This window comes from Kogia breviceps, chromosome 6, assembly GCF_026419965.1.
Source record: "Kogia breviceps isolate mKogBre1 chromosome 6, mKogBre1 haplotype 1, whole genome shotgun sequence".
In the NCBI taxonomy this organism is placed as follows: Eukaryota; Metazoa; Chordata; class Mammalia; order Artiodactyla; family Physeteridae; genus Kogia; species Kogia breviceps.
Window position 1 is genome coordinate 110353779 of NC_081315.1, and position 22141 is coordinate 110375919.

The window sequence follows — 22141 nt, forward strand, 5'->3', positions numbered from 1 at the left end:
CCCAAAGCCCTTCAAGGCAGCACGTTTTCTTGTCAGATTTCATGTATCAAGACTGCGTAGTTTTCTATCATTCAGCAAACTCTTTCTTTTCAAGGAAATGGCTAGGATTGGGAGGACACAAATGATTTCTGTTCAGCCTATTGATCCAAAACTTTAGATCAATGAATAGTGACTTACCCAGTTCCTGACATCTCGCAGGAAGGGTGTGGTTATCCTCTTTTGACCAAGGAGGAGAAGGAATCTCAGCAGGCCAGAGGGAATTGCCTGAGGTCACACAGGTAGTTCAAGATGCAGTCAGGTCTCCAGACTCCAAACAGTGATTGTCTGATGCCCTTTGAGTCTCTGTTAGGGTTAGGTTTGGCCTCATGTGGCAGAAGCCTCCACAGTGATCTAAACAATACAGGTCTTCTCTCTCACATGAAGGAAATTAGGAGGGCTGGTACATCAGACCCAGGACCACACACGGTAGTTTGCAGAGGGCAGTCCTTATTTATGCCTGCTATCCTGGAATCAATATTAACACACTCCAAAGTGCCCAGGTTTGAATCACGCTAGTGAGTATGGACACAATCTCCTCCTTTAAAAAAAATTTTTTTTAACATCTTTATGGGAGTATAATTGCTTTACAATGGTGTGTTAGTTTCTGCTGTATAACAAAGTGAATCAGCTATACATATACATACATCCCCATATCTCCTCCCTCTTGCATCTCCCTCCCACCCCTCCTATCCCACCCCTCTAGATGGTCACAAAGCACCAAGCTCATCTTCCTGTGCTGTGCGGCTGCTTCCCACTAGCTATCTATTTTACATTCGGTAGTGTATATATGTCCATGCCACTCTCTCACTTCGTCCCAGCTTACCCTTCCCCCTCCCTGTGTCCTCAAGTGCATTCTCTATGTCTGTGTCTTTATTCCTGTCCTGCCCCTAGGTTCTTCAGAAACATTTTTTTTATTCCATATATTTGTGTTAGCATACGGTATTTGTTTTTCTCTTCCTGACTTACTTCACTCCGTATGACAGACTCTAGGTCCATCCACCTCACTACAAATAACTCAATTTCGTTTCTTTTTATGGCTGAGTAATATTCCATTGTATATATGTGCCATATCTTCTTTATCCATTCATCTGTCGAAGGACACTTAGGTTGCTTCCATGTCCTGGCTATCGTAAATAGAGCTGCAATGAACACTGTGGTACATGACTCTGTTTGAATTATGGTTTTCTCAGGGTATATGCCCAGTAGTGGGATTGCTGGGTCATATGGTAGTTCTATTTTCAGTTTTTTAAGGAAGCTCCATACTGTTCTCCATAGTGGCTGTATCAGTTTACCATCCCACCAACAGTGCAAGAGGATTCCGTTTTCTCCACACCGTCTCCAGCATTTATTCTTTGTAGATTTTTTGATGATGGCCATTCTGACTGGTGTGAGGTGATACCTCATTGTAGTTTTGATTTGCATTTCTCTAATGATTAGTGATGTTGAGCATCCTTTCATGTGTTTGCTGGCAATCTGTGTATCTTCTTTAGAGAAATGTCTATTTAGGTCTTCTGCCCATTTTTGCATTGGGTTGTTTGTTTTTTTGATATTGAGCTGCATGAGCTGCTTGTAAATTTTGGAGATTAATCCTTTGTCAGTTGCTTCGTTTGCAAATATTTTTTCCCATTCTGAGGGTTGTCTTTTCGTCTTGTTTATGGTTTTCTTTGCTGTGCAAAAGCTTTTAAGTTTCATTAGGTCCCATTTGTTTATTTTTGTTTTTATTTCCATTTCTCTAGAAGGTGGGTCAAAAAGGATTTTGCTGTGATTTATGTCATGGAGTGTTCTGCCTATGTTTTCCTCTAAGTGTTTTATAGTGTCTGGCCTAACATTTAGGTCTTTAATCCATTTTGAGTTTATTTTTGTGTAATCGTGTTAGGGAGTGTTCTAATTTCATTCTTTTACATGTAGCTGTCCAGTTTTCCCAGCACCACTTATTGAAGAGGCTGTCTTTTCTCCATTGTATATTCTTCTCTCCTTTGTCAAAGAGAAGGTGACCATATGTGCGTGGGTTTATCTCTGGGCTTTCTATCCTGTTCCACTGATCTATATTTCTGTTTTTGTGCCAGTACCATACTGTCTTGATTACTGTAGCTTTGTAGTATAGTCTGAAGTCAGGGAGCCTGATTCCTCCAGGTCCATTTTTCTTTCTCAAGATTGCTTTGGCTACTTGGGGTCTTTTGTGTTTCCATTACAAATTGTGAAAGTTTTTGTTCTAGTTCTGTGAAAAATGCCATTGGTAGTTTGATAGGGATTGCATTGAATCTGTAGATTGCTTTGGGTAGTGTAGTCATTTTCACAATGTTGATTCTTCCAATCCAAGAACATGGTATATCTCTCCATCTGTTTGTATCATCTTTAATTTCTTTCATCAGTGTCTTATAGTTTTCTGCTTACAGGTCTTTTGTCTCCCTAGGTAGGTTTATTCCTAGGTATTTTATTCCTTTTGTTACAGTGGTAAATGGGAGTGTTTCCTTAATTTCTCTGTCATATTTTTCATCATTATTGTATAGGAATGCAAGAGATTTCACACAGTCTCCTTCTAACTTCCTGCTCCAGCATCTCAACTGGGGCTTTCATACCATAAGGGTTCTATGTATAGTTATGCAGCTTGTGAGTTGCAGAACTCTCAGGAGGTTCATTCATGTTGTAACCATTATAGATTTATTATGACAGTTTCCAGTGGATGACAGTAAAATATCTTGTGGATCAGGGACCGTATCTAATTCTCACAGAGTTACTATGGGGGCTAAAAGCAGCGCTTTCCTGAGGTCACCTAGTGTCCCAAGAGGGCTGCTGAAGCTCTAGCCATCACATTCACCATCCTGACAGCAGAAAGGAGGAAGGGCAATAAAAGGATCACACCTCTTTCTTGAAAATCTCCTTTTAAGGAGAATTCCTGGAAGCCTCAGCAATATTTCTGTTCATGTCTCATTGCCACACTTAGCTGAGCACATGTTGCTCCCAGTAATGTAGACATTCTGTTAGTATTGGAGAAAGGGAAAATGTGGGAGAAAGGAGAAAATAAGTGGTTGGCCAACCGCATAGCTCCACCTTATACCTCTGGATTTAGCAGCAAATCTCAGAGACTACCTTGTACCTGAATTTAATTTAGAAAATAGGTGCCTCTCACTGACCCTTCTGCCTTCTTTTTCTCTCCTGCTTTATAGATTTGGTTCTACACCAACAGTATCTTTGGAAAAGCTGGAATCCCTCCGGAAAAGATCCCATACATCACCTTGAGCACTGGTGGCATAGAGACTTTGGCTGCCATCTTCTCTGTGAGTAAACTGAGGGTTATTCCTGAGAACATCATGGGGGGTTAAACAGAGCTGCAGGGACCCCCAGGTAACAAGCGCATGAATTTAAAGAAACATGCCCTTTGTCACTCCAAAGTGTCTGAATTTGGGGAGTTTATAATGCAGTTTATCACTGACATTTCACCCATCTAGAGAATATTCTTATCTACATCTTGTTTCCCTATTGTCTTCTGTTCAATAAGTAGTTCTTTTCTTTGAACTCTCACTTAGTCCCAAATGACACATTGTGGTGAGCACCCTGTAGAGAGGGCCATATCTCCCTGGGAGTCCAGATCAGAGTCCATATGAGCCTAAGTTCTGTTGCCATCACTTTAAAACCATTAGCTGTCATCACCACCCCAAACATGTAGGAGTTTGCAAGGCAAAGAAAAGGAGAAAGTACACCCCAGTCCATCGGTCCATCAAGAGGGTAACTTATTAATAAGCAACAGTGTCCAAAAGAAGAGAGACGTAGAGCTCGTCACTTTTTCTCAACCTTTGATACATAAAATAAACATATGGGGGGGATGGATAAAACATTAGGGAATTTCAAAATCTAGCAGAAATTGCAGAGGTTTTGCAAACAGACCTAACTGGAGTTGAATCCTAGCTCTGGAAATTCTTGGCTGTGTGATGTTGGGCAATGCACTCAACCTCTCTGGTCTTTGGTTTAGCCCTTTCTGAGCTATTCCTATGTCTTCTACCTTGACCTTTTATTTCCACTCTTGCTCACTGATTTGCACTGACAAGATTGATGCCAGTGCAAACAGGCAGAGGTTTCCAATTGTATTTCTGACTCATTTCTGAAAGAACACTTTATTTTGTTCCCTGCTTTTAATGGGGCATTTCCAACAAGATGTTTTAAAAACGGATGTCATGAGAGTGTCGAGACCTGATGTTCTGCCTCCCCCTTCCACTCACAGTCTTTTGTTAGAGGGACAATATCTTGATGTTTCACAATCTGGAAGTTTCTCAAAATTCTTGTCTTGAGTTATAGACTCTACCCAATTGTTATTATTAATTTTTACATTGATCATCAGGAAATCACAATCAGTCTGGAACGAAAGTCATGGGGAAATTGCAGCATTTGTTTTTTGGATTTTCCTTTATGTTTGTTTGTTGTTGTTATTTTATTGCGGTACACGGGCCTCTCACTGCCGCGGCCTCTCCCGTTGCGGAGCATAGGCTCCAGACGCTCAGGCTCAGCGGCCATGGCTCACAGGCCCAGCCACTCTGCGGCATGTGGGATCTTCCCAGACTGGGGCACGAACCTGTGACCCCTGCATGGGCAGGTGGACCCTCAACCACTGTGCCACCAGGGAAGCCCAATTATGAGAATTATACAGTAATTCCCAGTGCTTGGCATGGAGCAGGCACTTAATAAGTGTTCATTATTTTCATGGGCTGAATTGTGTCCCCTGAAAATTCACATGTTGAAATTCTAACCCCCAGTACCTTTATATGTGACCTGATTTGGAAAGAGGGTCATTGCAGATGTAATTAGTTGAGATCATACTGGAGTAGGGTGGACCCCTCATCCAATATGACTGGTGTCCTTATAAAAAGGAGGAAATCTGACACAGACACAGGACATACCATGTGAAGACTGAAGTTATATCACAAAACCCAAGGAGCTGCCAGAAGCTGGGAGAGGGGCCTGGGACAGACCCTCCCCCACATCTTCAGAGGGAGCCTGGCCCTGCCAGCGCCTTGGTCTCAGACTTCCAGCCCCCGGGCCTGTGGGAAAAGACATTTCCATTGTTCAAGCCACCCAGTTTGTGGTACTTTATGATGGCAGCCCCAAAAAACTAGTACAATCACAGTTGGTGATTAATATTCCTGAAGGGAACCAAACACGTGTTATAGGTAAATCTGATCATGCCCTGCTACCGCCTACAAACCTGGAAGATGAAACTGGCCAGAGTGTCCATTCCTTCAATATTCAGCAAGTGCCGGTTGAGCCCTTACTCTGTGCCAGGCCTGGGTCCGGGTGTGTGGGAGGCATCAGTGACCAAAAGAGACACACAGGTCCTTGCCCAGGAGAGGGCGAGCGCCCAGTGGGGAGGACCAACAGTAACGATGGCATCGGTGGTCACCTGCATGGTGGTTAGAAGGTGGAAGATGCGGTGAGGAACAGAAGAGCAGAGAATCCGGATTGAGAGGTGGGATGGTTGCCCTGTTAAACACTGTGGTCAGGCTCGAGGGACGAGCAAGTTGTCTGTAACCCAGATACCTGGGGAAGAACATTCCAGGCAGAGGGGGCTGCCAGAAGGAAGGCCTGCCTCAGCCAGACCCCAGCAGGGCAGAGCCGGCCTGGTAAAGAGGAGGGGTTGGAGGGCACATTAACTCGGGGTGGGCAGGTCTGTAGGGTGGGGGGCTCCACCCATCAGGAGCAGGGACCTTCAGTAGAGGGACACGACCAGCCACAATGTGCCTATAAGAAGGGATCCGGGGGACCATCACCTGGTCCCTTTCCCTTCCTTCCCTCCTTCTGATTTCTTACGGGTGCCACGTTTGCTGACACCCCCTGGGGGCAGGAGGCGAGGACGCCTGTTGATCTGGTTTTATGGGTCGCCCTCCAGGACACAGTGGATCTGGAGAGGCCGATGGAGGATGTCTAGAGCAGGCTTTGCACGGGAGCAGGGATGTGTCTGCAAGTCAGAGGGACAGCAGGGGGCGCCGGCGGGGCTGGAGGGGAGCAGCCAAGGGTGTTGAAAGCAGATGCCATGTTGCATTTTAAAAGGAACTCTCTGGGGCTTCTCTGGTGGCGCAGTGGTTGAGAGTCTGCCAGCCAATGCAGGGGACACGGGTTTGTGCCCTGGTCCAGGAGGATACCACATGCCACGGAGTGGCTGGGCCCGTGAGCCATGGCCGCAGAGCCTGTGCGTCTGGAGCACACAACGGGAGAGGCCACAACAGTGAGAGGCCTGCATACCAAAAAAAAAAAAAAATACGGAAACTTGAGATTTTTCTCATGCAATCTGCCTTGGCTTTCTTGTCTCTGCAAGAGAGCTGAGTCAGTGATAATGAAACAATTCCCTGTTCCTTTCTCCCATCCTTCTATAACTAAAGCTTTAGCAATAAGCCAGCTTCTGAATAGAGTGTCACTAACTGCTTGTGTGGCAAGGGTTCCTCAGTGACCCCACCATCCACAAAGTGTCAAGATCAAGGGCAACCATTTAGGATACTTGGGTGCTGGCCTCAGTCTGGGTGGCACCTTGCTTCAATGTTCAGATTGTGTGCGCACATGTGTGTGTGTGAGCGTGTGAGAGAGAGAGAGAGAGAGAGACAGTAGGTTTGAAGAAATGGCGATGGTAGTTGTCAAGCTGTATTTCTGCAGCCCTGGTCTGCATACATTCTGCTACGCTAGGGGCCAGCCCATAATAAGCACCCAGTACATAGTTGCTTAATTGAATGAGACTCCATTAAAGCCATTTGAGAAAAGGAGCATCTGCTAACTAGATGGAGTGCTCTGCCCCTGGCTGGAATCCACACCCTCTGCTCCAGGCATTCAGATCGAATGTCCTGAGGGAGGCCGAGTCACCACTTACAGCGCTTCCTCTTTCTGGAGCCCTGCGCACAGTCAGCCCACGTGCCCCCACCCCCAACTCAGGAGCAGCAAGTCAAGCCAGGCAAAGTCTGAGTTCACGGGAACCAGCAGGACGAGAAAAGGCCTGGCCTGGAATACGACAGAAAGAACAGGGTATCTTCTATGATCTTGTGGAAGAATGAACTCTTACAGGGCCCTGCCATCCCTGAGATGTCAGGAATTCTACGAAGCCCTGAGTACTTCAAACACTTTACACTTAGCTGTAAACAAAGAACAAAATATAGATAGAGACTGGCCTATAAAATTCATATAAAGTAATGTATGTAAAATACTATAAAGACACATTAAGTCAGATTTGGAAGTTTTAATTGAGTCACATTTGATTTAAATGAAAATTTAGGCCCTATTTTCCTTTCCTCCATGCTTTCCTTCTTTCTTCATAAGTTTAATCATTTAACAGACAACACACCAAGCCCTGCTCTCCATCGGGCGTGAGCTCACTATTTGCTAGGGCTGGGTAACGAACTATCACCAACTGAGTGGCTTAAACACAGAAATGTGTTGTCTCACCATTCTGGAGGTCAGCGGTCTGAACAAAGGTGTTGGAGGATAGATTCCTTCTGAGGCTGAGGCAGAATCTGCTTCAGGCCTCTGCCCTGGCATCTGGAGATTTGCTGGCAACCTTTGGCATTCCTTGGCTTTAGAGCATCCCCCTAATCTCTGCTTTCATCTTTACATGGCATCCTCCCTGTGTGCATGTCTGTGTCCACATGTTCCCTTTTTATAAGGTCACCAATCATACTGGATTAGGGCCCACCCTAATAACCTCATTTGAACTTGATTACCTCTGTGAAGACCCTGTTTCCAAATAAAGTCACATTCTGAGGTACCGGGCATTAGGACTTCAGCCTGTTTTTTTTGGAAGACACAATTCAACTCATAAATTCCCCAAGGGCAGGGACTCCTATCTCTTTTTTCTCTGTGCCCCAGTGCCAGGGCCTCACACAAGGAAGGAAGGAAAGCTTTGGGAGAGTGTATATATTCTTTTCATAAATCTCGATGTACATTTGTCTTACTGACAGTGTGGAGAGGCAGTGTAGCTCAGGGGTTGAGAGCAAGACTCTGGAACCAGACTGCCTGGACTTGAAGGCTCGCTCTGCTGCTGTGTGACTTTGGGTAGGCTGCTAACCTCTCTGAGCCTCAATTTCTGGATATAACAGGGGATGATAATACTATATACCCCATAGAGATGTTATGAAGATTAAATCATTGCTATATGTAAAGCATCTGGTACATAGTAAGTGCTATAACATTGTTCACTATACAGTAATCAAGACAGCATGGAATCGGCATAAGGATAGTCATACAGATCAATGGAATAGAATGAGTACAGAAATACAAAAGGTGTCAAAGTAGTTCAATGGAGAAAGGTGGTCTTTATAACAAATGGTGCCATAAAAACTAGATAGTGATATGAAAAAAATGAAAACAACTCTTACCTCGTGCCACACACAAAAACTAACTCAAAATTGACCACAGACTGAAACATAGAAGCTAAAGTTACAAGACATCTAGCAGAGAACATAGGAGGAAGTCTTTGCAACCTTGAAGTAAGCAAAGATTTCTTAGATGAGATATAAAAAGCATAAATCATTTTTTAAATTGAAATATAGTTGTACAATATTATTTTAGTTTTAGGTGATGAAACTTGTTTTTAATTGATCAATTGGATTTCATCAAAAGTAAAAGCTGTGAATATTTAAAAGACAATGCTAAGGAAATGGAAAGGCAAGCCGGACAGCGGAATATTCACAAAGTACACATTTTACATGGGACTTGAATCCAGAATATATAAAGAATTCTTAGTGATTCAACAATAAGAAGACCAACAATCCACTTGAAAATGAGCAAAAGTCTTGAACAGACATTTTACAAAAGAAAAAAAGACAACCATAAACATATGAAAAGATGCTTGACATCATTAGTCATCTGGGAAATTATAACTAAAACCCATCATGAGATACCACGATTCACCATAAGGGTGACTAAAGTTTAAAATGGCAGATATACCAAATGTTGATGAGGATGTGAAGCAACTGGAACTTTCATACACTACTGGTGGGACTTTAAAATGGAAAACAGTTGGCAGTTTCTTGTAAAATTTTTACCCATACAACCCAGCCATTTTCTCATACCCAAGAGAAATCAAAGCACACATCTACATAGAGACTTGGACACTGATGTTCATAACAGCTTTATTCATAAGAGCCCAAACTGGAAATAGCCCAAGTGTCCATCAGCTGATGAATGGAGAAACAAATTATGGTATATCCATTCAATGGAATACTACTGAGCACTAAAAAGGAATGAACTATTGATTATACATCACGAACAAATCCCAAAAGCATATGGATGACCAGTATGGAACTCTCATCTAATCTAGACTAATCTAATCTAAACTGATGGAAAGTATATCAGTGGTTGCTTAGGGCCAGGGAACTTTGGAGGGACAAGGGAACTTTGAAATGACAGAAATGTTCTGTATCTTGTTGTGGTCAGGGTTTTATGGGTGCAGAAATCTGTCAAAACCTTCCAAACTGCACAGTTAAAACAGGTCCATTTTATTGAATCAACTACACATTAATCTAACAAACCAAAAAAAAAAAAAAGGTTTTACTATTATTATTCCACCACTGGTCCTAGCACTGTGGGGTGGGCAGTAGGTACAGGTAAATGGCTCAGGACTCCCCAGATGGACTTTCCTGGAAGCATCAGGAGGCTGACAGTTCATCCCCAGCTGACACTAATAACCTTCAGAGGCTGCTGTTCACCTTGAGTTCATGTCTTCACTCATGATTCAATGTCGAGTGGAAATACCTTGTTTACTCTAATCCCTTTTTTTTTTTTTTTCTTTGCGGTACGCGGGCCTCTCAATGCCGTGGCCTCTCCCGTTGCAGAGCACAGGCTCCGGACGCGCAGGTTCAGCAGCCATGGCTCACGGACCCAGCCGCTCCGCGGCATGTGGGATCTTCCCAGACCGGGGCACGAACCCGTGTCCCCTGCATCGGCAGGCGGACTCTCAACCACTGCGCCACCAGGGAAGCCCCAGGGAAGCCCCAGGGAAGCCCCTCTAATCCCTTTTGACAGGCTGCACTTCAGTGCTATTTAAAGGAGGAAGAGAGCCCTGGAGACTGACCCTGTTTCTCACTAGGATGGAGAGGGTTATTGCCATCTCTTCTTTCTCTTTCACAGTCATTGCCTTGGTGTCTTCTCAGACCATATTTACAAACTGTTTCCAAATCAAAGACACTGTTTCCAGCTTTACTTTGTCTCAGGTTAGTGGATCATGCAGAGACGTTAGTGACACGAAACAGCCAGATTCCCCCACCAAAGTGCTCGAATGTTGGCATCGTGGTGTGAGACAGTGGTTCTCATTGGTCTGTGTTTGGGGCACAATTTTTTTTTTTTTTTTGTGGTACGCGGGCCTCTCACTGCTGTTGCCTCTCCCGTTGTGGAGCACAGGCTCCGGACACGCAGGCTCAGGGGCCATGGCTCATGGGCCCAGCTGCTCCGCGGCATGTGGGATCTTCCCGGACCGGGGCACGAACCCGTGTCCCCTGCATCGGCAGGCAGATTCTCAACCACTGTGCCACCAGGGAAGCCCCGGGGGCACAATTTCTGACTCTGAAATCAGTGATGATGCCTTTAAAGAAGCTAAAACAAACAAAAAATAAAAACCCAAGAACAATAAAAGAAAAAAACACCCAACACACTGAAATCAGTAACAAGTTCAGTGTGACAATGCAATACACATCAGTCTCAGTGTAGCAACCTCAGTGTCTCCCGAAGACTGTGACGGTTGTCATGGTAATGTCTCTAGTCTCTTCTGCACTCTGTCTCAGGGTACACTAACTGAACCCCCTAAGATGCTTATGAGATGAAGCCCCCAAATGGTCCAGTTATGAGCAGGCTTCATTTCCAGTGCTAGCTTAACTCTGAGCTCAGCCCCATTAACCATAAGAATGGCTATGACATCCTTAGATTGTAGCAGAAACACATTATACACAGTGATGAAAATTTGCCAGTGCAGGTATTGGAAATCATTGATGATCAGGAAAAAGTAAAGATTTATGACTCAGGGAACAGGGATTTGCATCTGAGTTTTAGCTAAGTCTATCTTTTACGCTCTTTTTAAAAAATTTTTAAAAGCTCATTGTAGAAAACTTGGAAGTGACCAAAAAATAACAAGTAAAATCACAGTCACACATTATTCCCCCAACCAGAATTTGCCATTACAAACTATTTTTGCATATATTTTTCTAGAACGTATTAGTTTCACATAACTGTAATTTACAAAACCGTATATGTCTATACAGCTTTATGCCCTGCTCTTCTCACTTAAAATTATACACTGAAGATTTTTCTATGTTATTTTAAATTCTTTTAAAATATGTGAATCCCTACATAATTATCATCTGGATGTTCCAGAATGTATTTAACCAATTCAGTTGTTGGACTTCTAGATTGTTTCTATGTCCTCATTAGTATAAATAACACTGTGATGAAGATCTTTGTCCACAAATTTTTGACCAAATATCTATTTCCTTAGGATAAATACCCAAAAGGTGAATGACTGAGTCCAAGAGCATGGATATTTTTCAGCCATCCCTGTGGTGTGAGAGAGCATTCATTCCACTTCCTTATCTCTGAAGAGCTCTGAGTGACTTTTGGCAAATTCCATAATCTCTCTGGGCCTCTGATCCTGGGTGTCCCCGACCTTCTCCATCCCCACCTCCCAAGGGTCCAGCTTCCCACCATGTTGCTCTGGCCCTGGCAGCCCCTATCAGGGCCTCACCTTTGATTGGACTCAAGTCAAGAAAACTTGGAGAGGAGAGATGACTTAGATGCATGCCCTTCTTTCTCTCTAGAACTTTCCCAGCAACTGCTAACCTTTGCTTCCTCCACGGCTCTCACTGGGCCTGGCTTCCCACGGAGTAACCTTACCATCCTCATCATCCTTCTCCTCTGCAAAATGAGAGTTGTCAGACTGACAAAGATCAACCTTCGGGGCTTCCCTGGTGGCGCAGTGGTTGAGAATCCGCCTGCCGATGCAGGAGACACGGGTTCGTGCCCTGGTCCGGGAAGATCCCACATGCCGCGGAGCGACTGAGCCCGTGAGCCATGGCCGCTGGGCCTGTGCGTCCGGAGCCTGTGCTCCGCAACGGGAGAGGCCACAACAGTGAGAGGCCCGCATACCGCAAAAAAAAAAAAAAAAAGATCAACCTTCACTACATCAGCAAACGCTGGCTCCACACTTGCCAGGTGCTCTTCTAGGTTCTGGGGAAACAAGGATGAAGCTCCTGACCTTCAAGTGAGGGAGATGGTCAGGGTGCAGGGAGGAGGGTGCCGGGCACCCAGATGCAACCGTGCACTCTTAGAAAGTGGTGCTTTGTCTGTTCTGCTTGGGAAAATGTTAATGTCTTCTTATGAACCAGAAAAGACTGTAGATGATGTCAGCTCTGCCTTCTATCATCCATGTGATCTTAAACAAGTTCCCAAAGCCTCTCTCAGTTTCTTTACCTGTAAAATCAGACAAATAATAGAACCTACTTTTTTTTTTAATTTTTAAACGTTTTTACTGAAGCATAGTTGATTTACAATGTTGTGTTAGTTTCTGGTGTATAGCAAAGTGATTCAGTTATACATATACATTCTTCTTCATATTCTTTGCCATTGTAGTTTATTACAGGATATGGAACATAGTTCCCTGTGCTATATATACAGTAGGACCTTTTCGTGTATCTATTTTGTACGTCGTAGTTTGCATCTGCTAATCCCAAACTCCTAATTTATCCCTCTCCCACCCCCTTTCCCCTTTGGTAATCATAAGTTTGTTTTCTATGTCTGTGAGTCTGTTTCTGTTTTGTATATAAATTCATTTGTATTATTTTTACGTTCCACATATAAGTGATATCATATAGTATTTGTCTTTCTCTGTCTGACTTAACTTCACTTAGTATGATAATCTCTAGGTCCATCAGTGTTGCTGCAAATGGCATTATTTAATTTTTTTATGACCGAGTAATATCCCATTATATATATATATATATGATGTACATATATATATATATATATATATACATATATATATATATATATATATATATATATACATATATATATATATATATATATACATCACATCTTCTTTATCCATTCATCTGTTGATGGACACTTAGGTTGCTTCCATGTCTTGGCTATTGTAAATGGTGCTGCAATGAACACTAGGGTGCATGTATCTTTTGGATTATAGTTTTATTCCGAGTATATGCCCAGAAATGGGATCCCTGGATCATGCGGTAGTTCTATTTTTAGTCTTCCGAGGAGCTTCCATACTGTGTTCTATAGTGGCTGCACCAATTTACATTCCCACCGACAGTGTAGGAGGGTAACAGCACCTACTTCATAAAGTTGTAGTGACGGTTACATGAATTGACACATAGAAAGTATTTAATGAATGCAGCACCTGGCACATAACAGGTACTTGGCAAATGATCGTCAGCTATCACCCACACTAACCCACCGTCATCAAAAAAGAGGAGTAATGAAGACACAGAAGCATTGATTGACTTGCTCAAGGCCACACGGCCTGTTAGAGGCAGGAGCTGGGACAAGACCCCAGGTCCCACCTTGACTGCAAGGCTTGTTCTTGCAAATCTCCTGCCATTCTTCGGAAGCCTGGGTTGTTCGGAAGCCTGGGTTGTTCGCAAGCCTGTGTCGGCACCGTGAGTTCTTTGCCTCTGATCGCACAGCTTCACTGCAAAGTCAGGGTTATTATTTGCATTTTCCAAGTAGGGAAACAGGCTTGGAGAAGCTAAGTCAACTGTCCTGGGAGCAGAGACCCTGCGGGGCAGAGCAAGGACTTGAACCCAGACCTGCCCATTTCAGGCCCACAAGCCTCTGGACACCACCTGTGCTCTGCTCTGTTGGGTCAGGTGTCAAGAAGGCCAGGTTTAGACATGTGGGTCCACCCTGCCTCCCTGGGCGGCCGGGGGAAAACCTTGCCAAGGGAAAGTCATGGATGTTTTTTGAGACATATAGCCGTCATCCAGGCTTGTTGTCCCCCCAAGCCCCTCCCAGGCACTCAGCAAGCCAGCAGAGCAGTGCCCATTCACCCCTCAGTGCCCATTGCACCGGCAGGACAGCAGCCCAGGCTGAGCCCAGGGAGAGCGTGCCCAGCTGGCTTCCCCTTGCCTGCCTTTTCCAGAGCAGGGCATGAGGAAAGAGGGAAAGAGGAAAAGGAGGAGGGCTCTAGGTTTCCTGCAGCAGGACACCTTTAGCGAGAGACCCCGAGGCTTTGGGGCGGGATGGCGACAGTTCTTCTCTATGTTCTGGCTTTCGAACCGTCATCTGAAGCTGGTAGACAGCAGAGGCACTGCTCTGGCTTCGTGGACCCCAGCAGTGTCGCTGCTTCCCTTTGTCCAAGTCAGATCACTCAGTTGACCAGGGTTTCCCAGCCTCCAAGCCTTTGCTCCCTGCCTCTCTGCCTGCTGTTGCCTCCTCCAGGAAGCTTTGCCTGATTGCCCAGTTGAGAAAAGCCATAGATTTTTATTTAGATGTCCTGAGTTCAATTTCTCTCTCTCTGTCTCTCCATCTCTCTCTCTCCCCCACCCTCTTCCCCTTAATGATGTCTGTGTGACGGCCACTGAGTTACTTCACCTCTCTGATCCTCAATGCTCTCTTTCTGTGAAATGGGGGTAGGAGGGATGAGGAGGGGAGGGCACCTGACATCGGAAGACTTACTATGTGTTTTGAACACAGTCTCTTATTAACCTGTGCACACCCTCCAGACACTTTTGTTGGAGAGTATTTTGTCCTCCTTTCACAGGTAAAGGCCCTGGGGCTCTGAGGGGGGGAAAGTCACATGTCACATTTCACACATCTGTAGAGTATAGACCCAGGACATGAGCCCCAGGCTGCCTGGCTCTGAGACTCAGATAGGATCACGATGTTTCAGGGCCATTGGCATCTGAAGGAGCTCAGTGAAGAGCCTGTCCTTACCTGCCTGAGAGGGAGACATGGGGCAGCCGGATGGAGGCCAGTGACAGCCCTATGTCTGCAGGAAGCTGGGTCGGGGGACCTGGCTTCAGGGGCTGCAGTCACCTGGGCTTCCCAGTATCACACCCAGAATGAAGCTGAGCCACCCAGGCACAGGCAGAGTGGAAAACGACAGAACCTTCTCTGCTCACTCCCACCCCAGGCCTTCCCCACCAAGTCTGCCCCTGGAACATTCCACATGCGGCATAAGGGATGGAAAGAGTTTAACTTCCACCCGCTGGATCCAAAGGTGGGGGAAGAGAGCAGGGCAACCACATCTCTTCTGAGGACAAGCCCACCCTGCCCAGTGAGGAAGATCAGGGTGAAGGTGAATGTATCAACACACTGCTGGTGCTCGAGAGCTGTGACTTTCTTCTCCCTCCCTTTCCTCTGTTCTTGTAAAGATCATTCCTCTGGCTGTGGCAGGGTAGAAACTGGCCAAGCGCCTCCAGGTCAGAGCCATACTTTAACAATGATCCCAGTGCAGTTCCAATTATCACGGTCCTGTTCGCTCGCTGCTAGAAGGGGAGTAATAACCGTCTTTCTCTGACCCTGACCTAGGGCTTGGTCATCGAGCGCATGGGACGGAGACCCCTCCTCATTGGTGGCTTTGGGCTGATGACCCTCTTCTTTGGGATCCTCACCGTCACGCTGATGCTGCAGGTGAGAGGACGTGTCTGTCGCTCCCCAAGGGAGCACAGCATGGGCATGGCTTCTTGCTCTGGGACCTTCAGCTTGGGAAGTCCATACGGTCTACAGACGGCTCTTGTAATGCAGAGTTCCCAAGGGCATCTCAGCTCTGAAGCTGCTGGCCACCCTTGGAGAGGGGCTTTAGTAATGGGTCCTTGAACTGGGGGGATAAGAGACATGACTTCTGGTCCTGTCGCTGCCACTAATGAGCTGTGTCGGGCAAGATATGTCCTGAGCCTCAGTCTACCCATCTGTTGAATAGAAGAGATAGCACTAGATGACTCCTAAGATTCCTCTTGCAGCTCTCACGTTCCAGCTCAGGGTGGCTGGCACTGCCGTATGAGGCACCTTCACAACTGTCACATCGAAGCCTGTGGGTACCAGCAGGGGCTCTGGAGCCAGACCGCCGGGTGGGAATCCTGGCTTTCCCACTTACTCCCCATGAAACTTTTGGCAAGTCACTTAACCTCTCTGCTCCCCGGGGCCCCATGTCTAAAATGAGACAGTTAGCCCTATATCCAGGGGTATCGTGAGGATTAAATGGGAAATGCACTTAAAGTACTTGGAACAGTGCCTGGAGCATAATAAGCGCTCAGTGAATGTATATTTGTGGGGATGGATGGAGCCATAGCTAATTCTTATGAAAGTGGTTTTTTTTTTCCTTTCATGGTGATGAGGAAACCGAGGCATGTATCTAAATGAATAAGCTGCCCAAGGTTTCACAGCTGGCGAATGGCAGAGCTGGGGTCAGACCCCAGGATCTTGGGGTTTCCTCTGCCCCCCGCACTGCTCAAGGCAGCCTGCATTAATTGAGCACTTACTCCGTGCCTCGAGCCCATCTAGGCCCTACGGGAAGCATGATGCAAGGTCACCGTGATCAATAAAACTTTGCATTTTTCAAAAACAAATCCCTAAATGGAGAGTTGCACGTGTTGGTCACCTGCCAAAGGTCTCAATGTCCCCCACATCTTTAGAAAGCGGCAATTTTACGGTAATTCCCCTACATATGAACGAGTTCCGTTCCGAGAGCACGTTTGTAAGCACAGTTTGTTCATTAAGTCCAACAAAGTTAGCCTACGTACCCAACTAGCACAATCGGCTGTATAGTACTGTAGTGTAACATATTTATAATACTTTTCACACAAATAATCCATGAAAAACAAACACGAAAAATAGAGAAAACATTTTTAATCTTATGATACAGTACCTTGAAAAGTGCAGTAGTACAGTACAACAGCTGGCGTCCAGGGGCTGGCATCCAGTGCACAGGCAAGAGTTACTGATTGGAGGACGGGGAGGAGGTGGGAGATGGTAGAGCTGAAGGATGGTCAGCAATAGGAGACGGAGGGCAAGCTGCAATTTCACTCATGCCTGACGCTGGTGGCACAGGTTCTGGTTCCTCGCTGGATTCAATTCTACCTACCCTCTTGAAAAAACAACCCAGTGATGTCTGGGTAGTGCTGCACCAACTACATCACCACTGCTTTTACGCTTGCTTCTGGACGTGCTGGGCTTGAAATAAAGATACTGTACAACTGTACTCTATACAGTACTATACAGTAGATTACACATTTACACATCCTCTACCATTTGTAGAGGATGCACACACGTGACAATGTACGCCAGACACGTGAACTACCTTACGGGACTGGACATGCGAATGCATGTTCCCATCTTTGTAAGTTCACAACTTGAAGGTTCGTATGTAGGGGGCTTAACTATAGTGTGCTGGTGTCTGATGGGCAGTCGCTTGTCCTTCAGAAAGGAGGTGCTGCTGGGCACGCTGACCAGGCAGGAGAAGAAAACCTCTCCCTTGGGTGATGTGCTGGCAGAGACCTTCCTTCCCAACTGCCAGACAGGATCGTCCCGGGCAGGGAGCCTCACAGGCTCCTCAGACCAACCGAGCTGGATGTTCTGGGTCATTGTCTCTCGGCAGCATGTGTCACATGTCCAGAAGGGCTGCCTAGAGCGCATGAGCCCCTCCAGGCCTCACCTCACAAGGTTTCAGAGCCCTTCCCTGCTCAGGTGCCCTCATCTTCCCTGTCCCCCCAGCTCTGTTCCCCAGCAGCCCCCCAGAGAGCCTGGCCCTGCCCTCTTTGTTCAGCTGGCCTCTCTGCTTTCCAGACTCAGGAGACTCAGGCTGCCTCCCAGATACCTCTTCCTCCAGGAAGCCTTCCCCTAACCCATATCTGAGTGAGGTGGCCCCCCTCTGTCTTCCCAGGGATCCAGGGGCAGCCCTGCAACATCACATATCACACAGCCTGGCTTTCACTGTTGAACCCTCTCTCTCTCTCTCCCGATGGACAGTGAGTTGTGTGGGTGAGGACCATGCCCATTGGTACATGCCCACCTCCCAACATGGCATTAAAAATGGGGACTTCTCTGGTGGCTCAGTGGTTAAGACTCCATGCTCCCAATGCACGGGGCCTGGGTTCGATCCCTGGTCAGGGAAGTAGATCCCACGTGCATGCCGCAACTGAGAGTTCACATGCCAGAACTAAGGAGGCTGCAAGCTGCAACTAAGACCTGGCACAGCCAAGTAAATTTTTTTAAAAAAACCTCATAGACAGTGAGTTGTGTGGGTGAGGACCATGCCCATTTGTACATGCCCACCTCCCAACATGGCATCCAGGGGGAGCTTGGAACAATCTGCCAAATGGATGGAAGGACGGATGCATGGACAGATGGATGGATGCATGATGGTGCAGCAGAGAGCTATACAGTACAAGAGCCTGCGGGGCTCCTGCCCACCCTAGACCCTCCTGCAGCAGGAGCTTGTGGACTTGGCATGGAAGGGCCACTCTCTCCCCTCTCCCCCTGCCCTCTACTCTGGATGTTTGCACTGTGCTCTCCTGTGCCTCCGAGCCCTTGCCCATGGGGAAGCCTCTCCTGGAACGCCTTTCCTTTCCTTTTGCTCTTGCCTGACTTTGACTCAGCCTTCAAAGGTGAGTGCAGACTCCTCCCCTCCCCGAGTCTCTTTAGACTGCGTTCAGGTGCCCCCGGCACCTCCACACATGCTCACCCACCATGTCCCAGCGCGTCTGACACCATGTTCTAATCATCAGCCATCCAGTCCGCTAGAGCAGAAGCGATTTCCTAAACATCTTTCCCACCCAGCGTGAAGCCATACCCACTTGCTAGACAAGGGGCAGCCCCTCTAAGCATATTTAATAATGGCGAGTTAACTCATCTCACACCTTGCCAGGACGGCAGAGGGAAAAATGTAGTGTTTTGCATGATAAATGAGATTGACTGAGAGAAAAATGTTTTTAATTAATTATTTTATTTTACTATTTTATTTATTTTATTTTTGGCTGCATTGGGTCTTCAGTGCTGCGTGTGGGCTTTCTCTAGTTGTGGAGAGCAGGGGCTACTCTTCGTTGTGGTGCGCAGGCTTCCCATTGAGGTGTCTTCTCTTGTTGCGGAGCACGGGCTTCAGACGCGCGGGCTTCAGTAGTTGTGGCGCGCAGGCTCAGTAGTTGTGCCTCACGGGCTTAGATGCTCTGCAGCACGTGGGATCTTCCTGGACCAGCGCTTGAACCCGTGTCTCCTGCACTGGCAGACAGATTCTTAGCCACTGTGCCACCAGGGAAGCCCAAGAGAAAATTTTTTAAATGTGAAATTGCCTGTAAGAATTTCTCATATTGGGGCTTCCCTGGTGGCGCGGTGGTTGAGAGTCCGCCTGCCGATGCAGGGCACACAGGTTCGTGCCCCGGTCCGGGAAGATCCCACATGCCGTGGAGTGGCTGGGCCCGTGAGCCATGGCCACTGAGCCTGCGCGTCTGGAGCCTGTGCTCCGCAATGGGAGAGGCCACAACAGTGAGAGGCCCGCGTACCGCAAAAAAAAAAAAAAGAATTTCTCATATTGCCTGCTTCCAACTAAGCACTCAGTCAGTGTTAGTTATGCATTTATTTACCACCCACTGTATGCTGGGACTATGCTAACTGCTTCACAGGCATCATCTCATCTCACTCTGACATCTGTAACATAGGCGGATGGGATGGCTTAAGGCTTATCATTATCCCCATTTTATGGACGCTGAAACTGGGGTTCAGAGATGTAAAGTGAGCTGCCTCAGGTCATGCAGATGGACAGAGGAGGAGCTGGGGTGGGTACCAGGTCCTCCAGCACAGCTGCCTCCTCACCTGCCCAACGGCTGCTCTCTTGCAGGACCACGCACCCTGGATCCCTTACCTGAGTGTCGTGTGCATTCTGGCCATTATCGCCGCCTTCTGCAGCGGGCCAGGTAAGGCGCCCCTCCTTCCTCACATGCCAGCCCAGGGACTCATGGCACCACCAGGGTGGGGTGTTCTTATGGTACGGATAGAGAGCTCGGGGTCTGGGGAGGCTCAAGGGCCACTGGGAGTGGAGGGGGAGGGGAGGGTCCCCATCGATTTAAATGCAGTGACCGCCTTGGTTTCCATCCAACCGATGGTAGGTAACAGGCTCACTCAAATATGCATAGATGGTAACATACAACAGCACAGCAACCATTAACAGTTGCGAGAGCTGGAAGCCAGATTCACTAGTTTGGGATGAATCGAAGGTACTCAAGTTACAGTCCGTGCCCGCAGAGAAGCTACAGTTTAGTATGGAAGGTATAATGATAGTTATAATAACAATGGTAATGTCTAAGATTTATTCATCACTGATTATGTACTATACTTGGCCAAGCACTTGATGTGTGTTAACTCATTTAAGGCTCGTGACCGCTCTAGAGAAGCCAGGGATGGGAAGCTACTTGCACAGAGCAAGCAGCAATGGCATTGCCCAACCCCCAGGCCCTAACCACCACCTTACAGTGCATCTGCCTGAGTGTGGAGTCTGGAGGACTCTGAGCCTCACTTTACCCAGGACCCGCCTTCAGCCCCAGCTCTGCCATTTCCCTAGTGGGCAAGTCCTCTGCTCTCCTAGGGCCTCAGTCTCCTCATCTCTCAAATGGCCACGGGAGGTGAGACTGAGGGCCCCGCCACCCCCAGCTGGGGGTCTGTGTCCCACAGGGGCCCAGTCAGAGGCCGCGCTGGGGCTGGGAAGATGGTGTGGGGCAGGTCTGATGACTGTACAGATCCCTCTGGGAAGCACTGCTGTGGTTCTGATTTGTTTTGGTTTTTGTGTTGATGAAAACAACAAGTTTCCATCAGAACAAATGGACCCAGATTTCTCTCTCTCCCTTTGCACTGCTGATTTTCATGGGTCGTCACGTTCCGAACCCTGTCACATTTGTCCCCAGCCACGACAACAGAAGGTTGTAATGAGATGGTGGAGAGGGCCGTGGAATGACTGGGGGAGGGCGTCAGGCACGCACACCTGTGTGCACACGTGTACACGTGCACGCACACACACACATACACACACTGTGCCGTGATGATGAGATGGCCAGAGGAAGAAGGCACCTTCTGGGGAAGCAGCTAATGACAGGAGGACAAACGAGGAGCCCACGTTGCAGTTAAAGGAGATTCAAGGAGGGAATGTGCTCAGTCCCACAGGGCCTCCGCACCACCAGCTCCACGGGCAGCAGTCACGTCAGTACCCCTGGAGGTGGGTGGCCAGCGGCTCCGTGCAAGGCCTGGGGATACTGGGGAGGAAACCCAGGGGAACAGTCTCTAAACAATAACCATCTATTGTTGCTCCCAAGTCTATGGGTTGCCATGATAGTTTGCTACACTGGCTCAGGCTTTGCTGATATCCATGCATGTCTGCCTTTGGCTGGCAGATTGGCTAGATTCCAGTTAGTCTGAGGTGGCCTCAACCACTGTTTGTAATAAGGGGTCACTTGATGTCTGTCACCATCCAAGAGGCTAGACCAGCTCATTTACATCATGGTAGCAAAATTGCAAGAGAAGAAACGTGCAAAACCTCCCAAGGTCCAGGCTTGACCTCACTTCTGCTGCATTCTCTTGGCCAAAATAAGTCACAAAGCCAGCCCAGAACCAAAGGGTGGAAAAAAAGCCTTTACCTCTCCTGGGACAGTCTACAAAGTACTGGGGCCATTCTGCAATCTCCCCAGAAGTTGTAACCATAGAATAGGAAAGGGATGAGAATTATGGACTCTCATTTTAGGAAGAAATATAAGTCATTCATTCATTTACCCATTTTATGAGTAATTATTGAGTGCAAACTGTGGAAAAGCCATCCTTCAAATCCTGGAGATACAGTGGTGAACCACACACACACACACACACACACACACACACACAGAGTCCCTGCCTTTGGGAAGCTTACTTTAAGCAACAGTCAGAAGTCAGGGTGTCCGCTGGAAATGTATGACACACTCCACTGGGATAATTTGAAAAGACAAATTGCAGTGGTGATGGCAGGCTACAGGGAAATGTCAAAGACCCTAATTATTTTTAAGGTCTCAGCATATGACACGAGCATCCACCCCTCCACCTATTACTGGCCATGTAGGAAGCAATTTACTGAAAGTTAGTTCATCACAAATCAACTCACTGAATGGTTAAATTGCTG

At 47.0% G+C, this 22141-nt stretch overlaps 1 protein-coding gene across 4 annotated transcripts in view; it reads left to right on the forward strand.

Annotated features, from left to right (window-relative positions):
* The window catches only part of SLC2A9 (solute carrier family 2 member 9), a 213318-nt gene that overhangs the window by 121577 nt on the left and 69600 nt on the right, over nucleotides 1-22141 (forward strand). For all 4 annotated transcript variants that reach the window (XM_067036383.1, XM_067036384.1, XM_067036386.1 and 1 more), the window contains 3 exons: nucleotides 3207-3317; nucleotides 15544-15645; nucleotides 19844-19919. In XM_067036383.1, the coding sequence (XP_066892484.1) occupies nucleotides 3207-3317; nucleotides 15544-15645; nucleotides 19844-19919 (289 nt within the window). The remainder of the gene's footprint in view (nucleotides 1-3206; nucleotides 3318-15543; nucleotides 15646-19843; nucleotides 19920-22141) is intronic.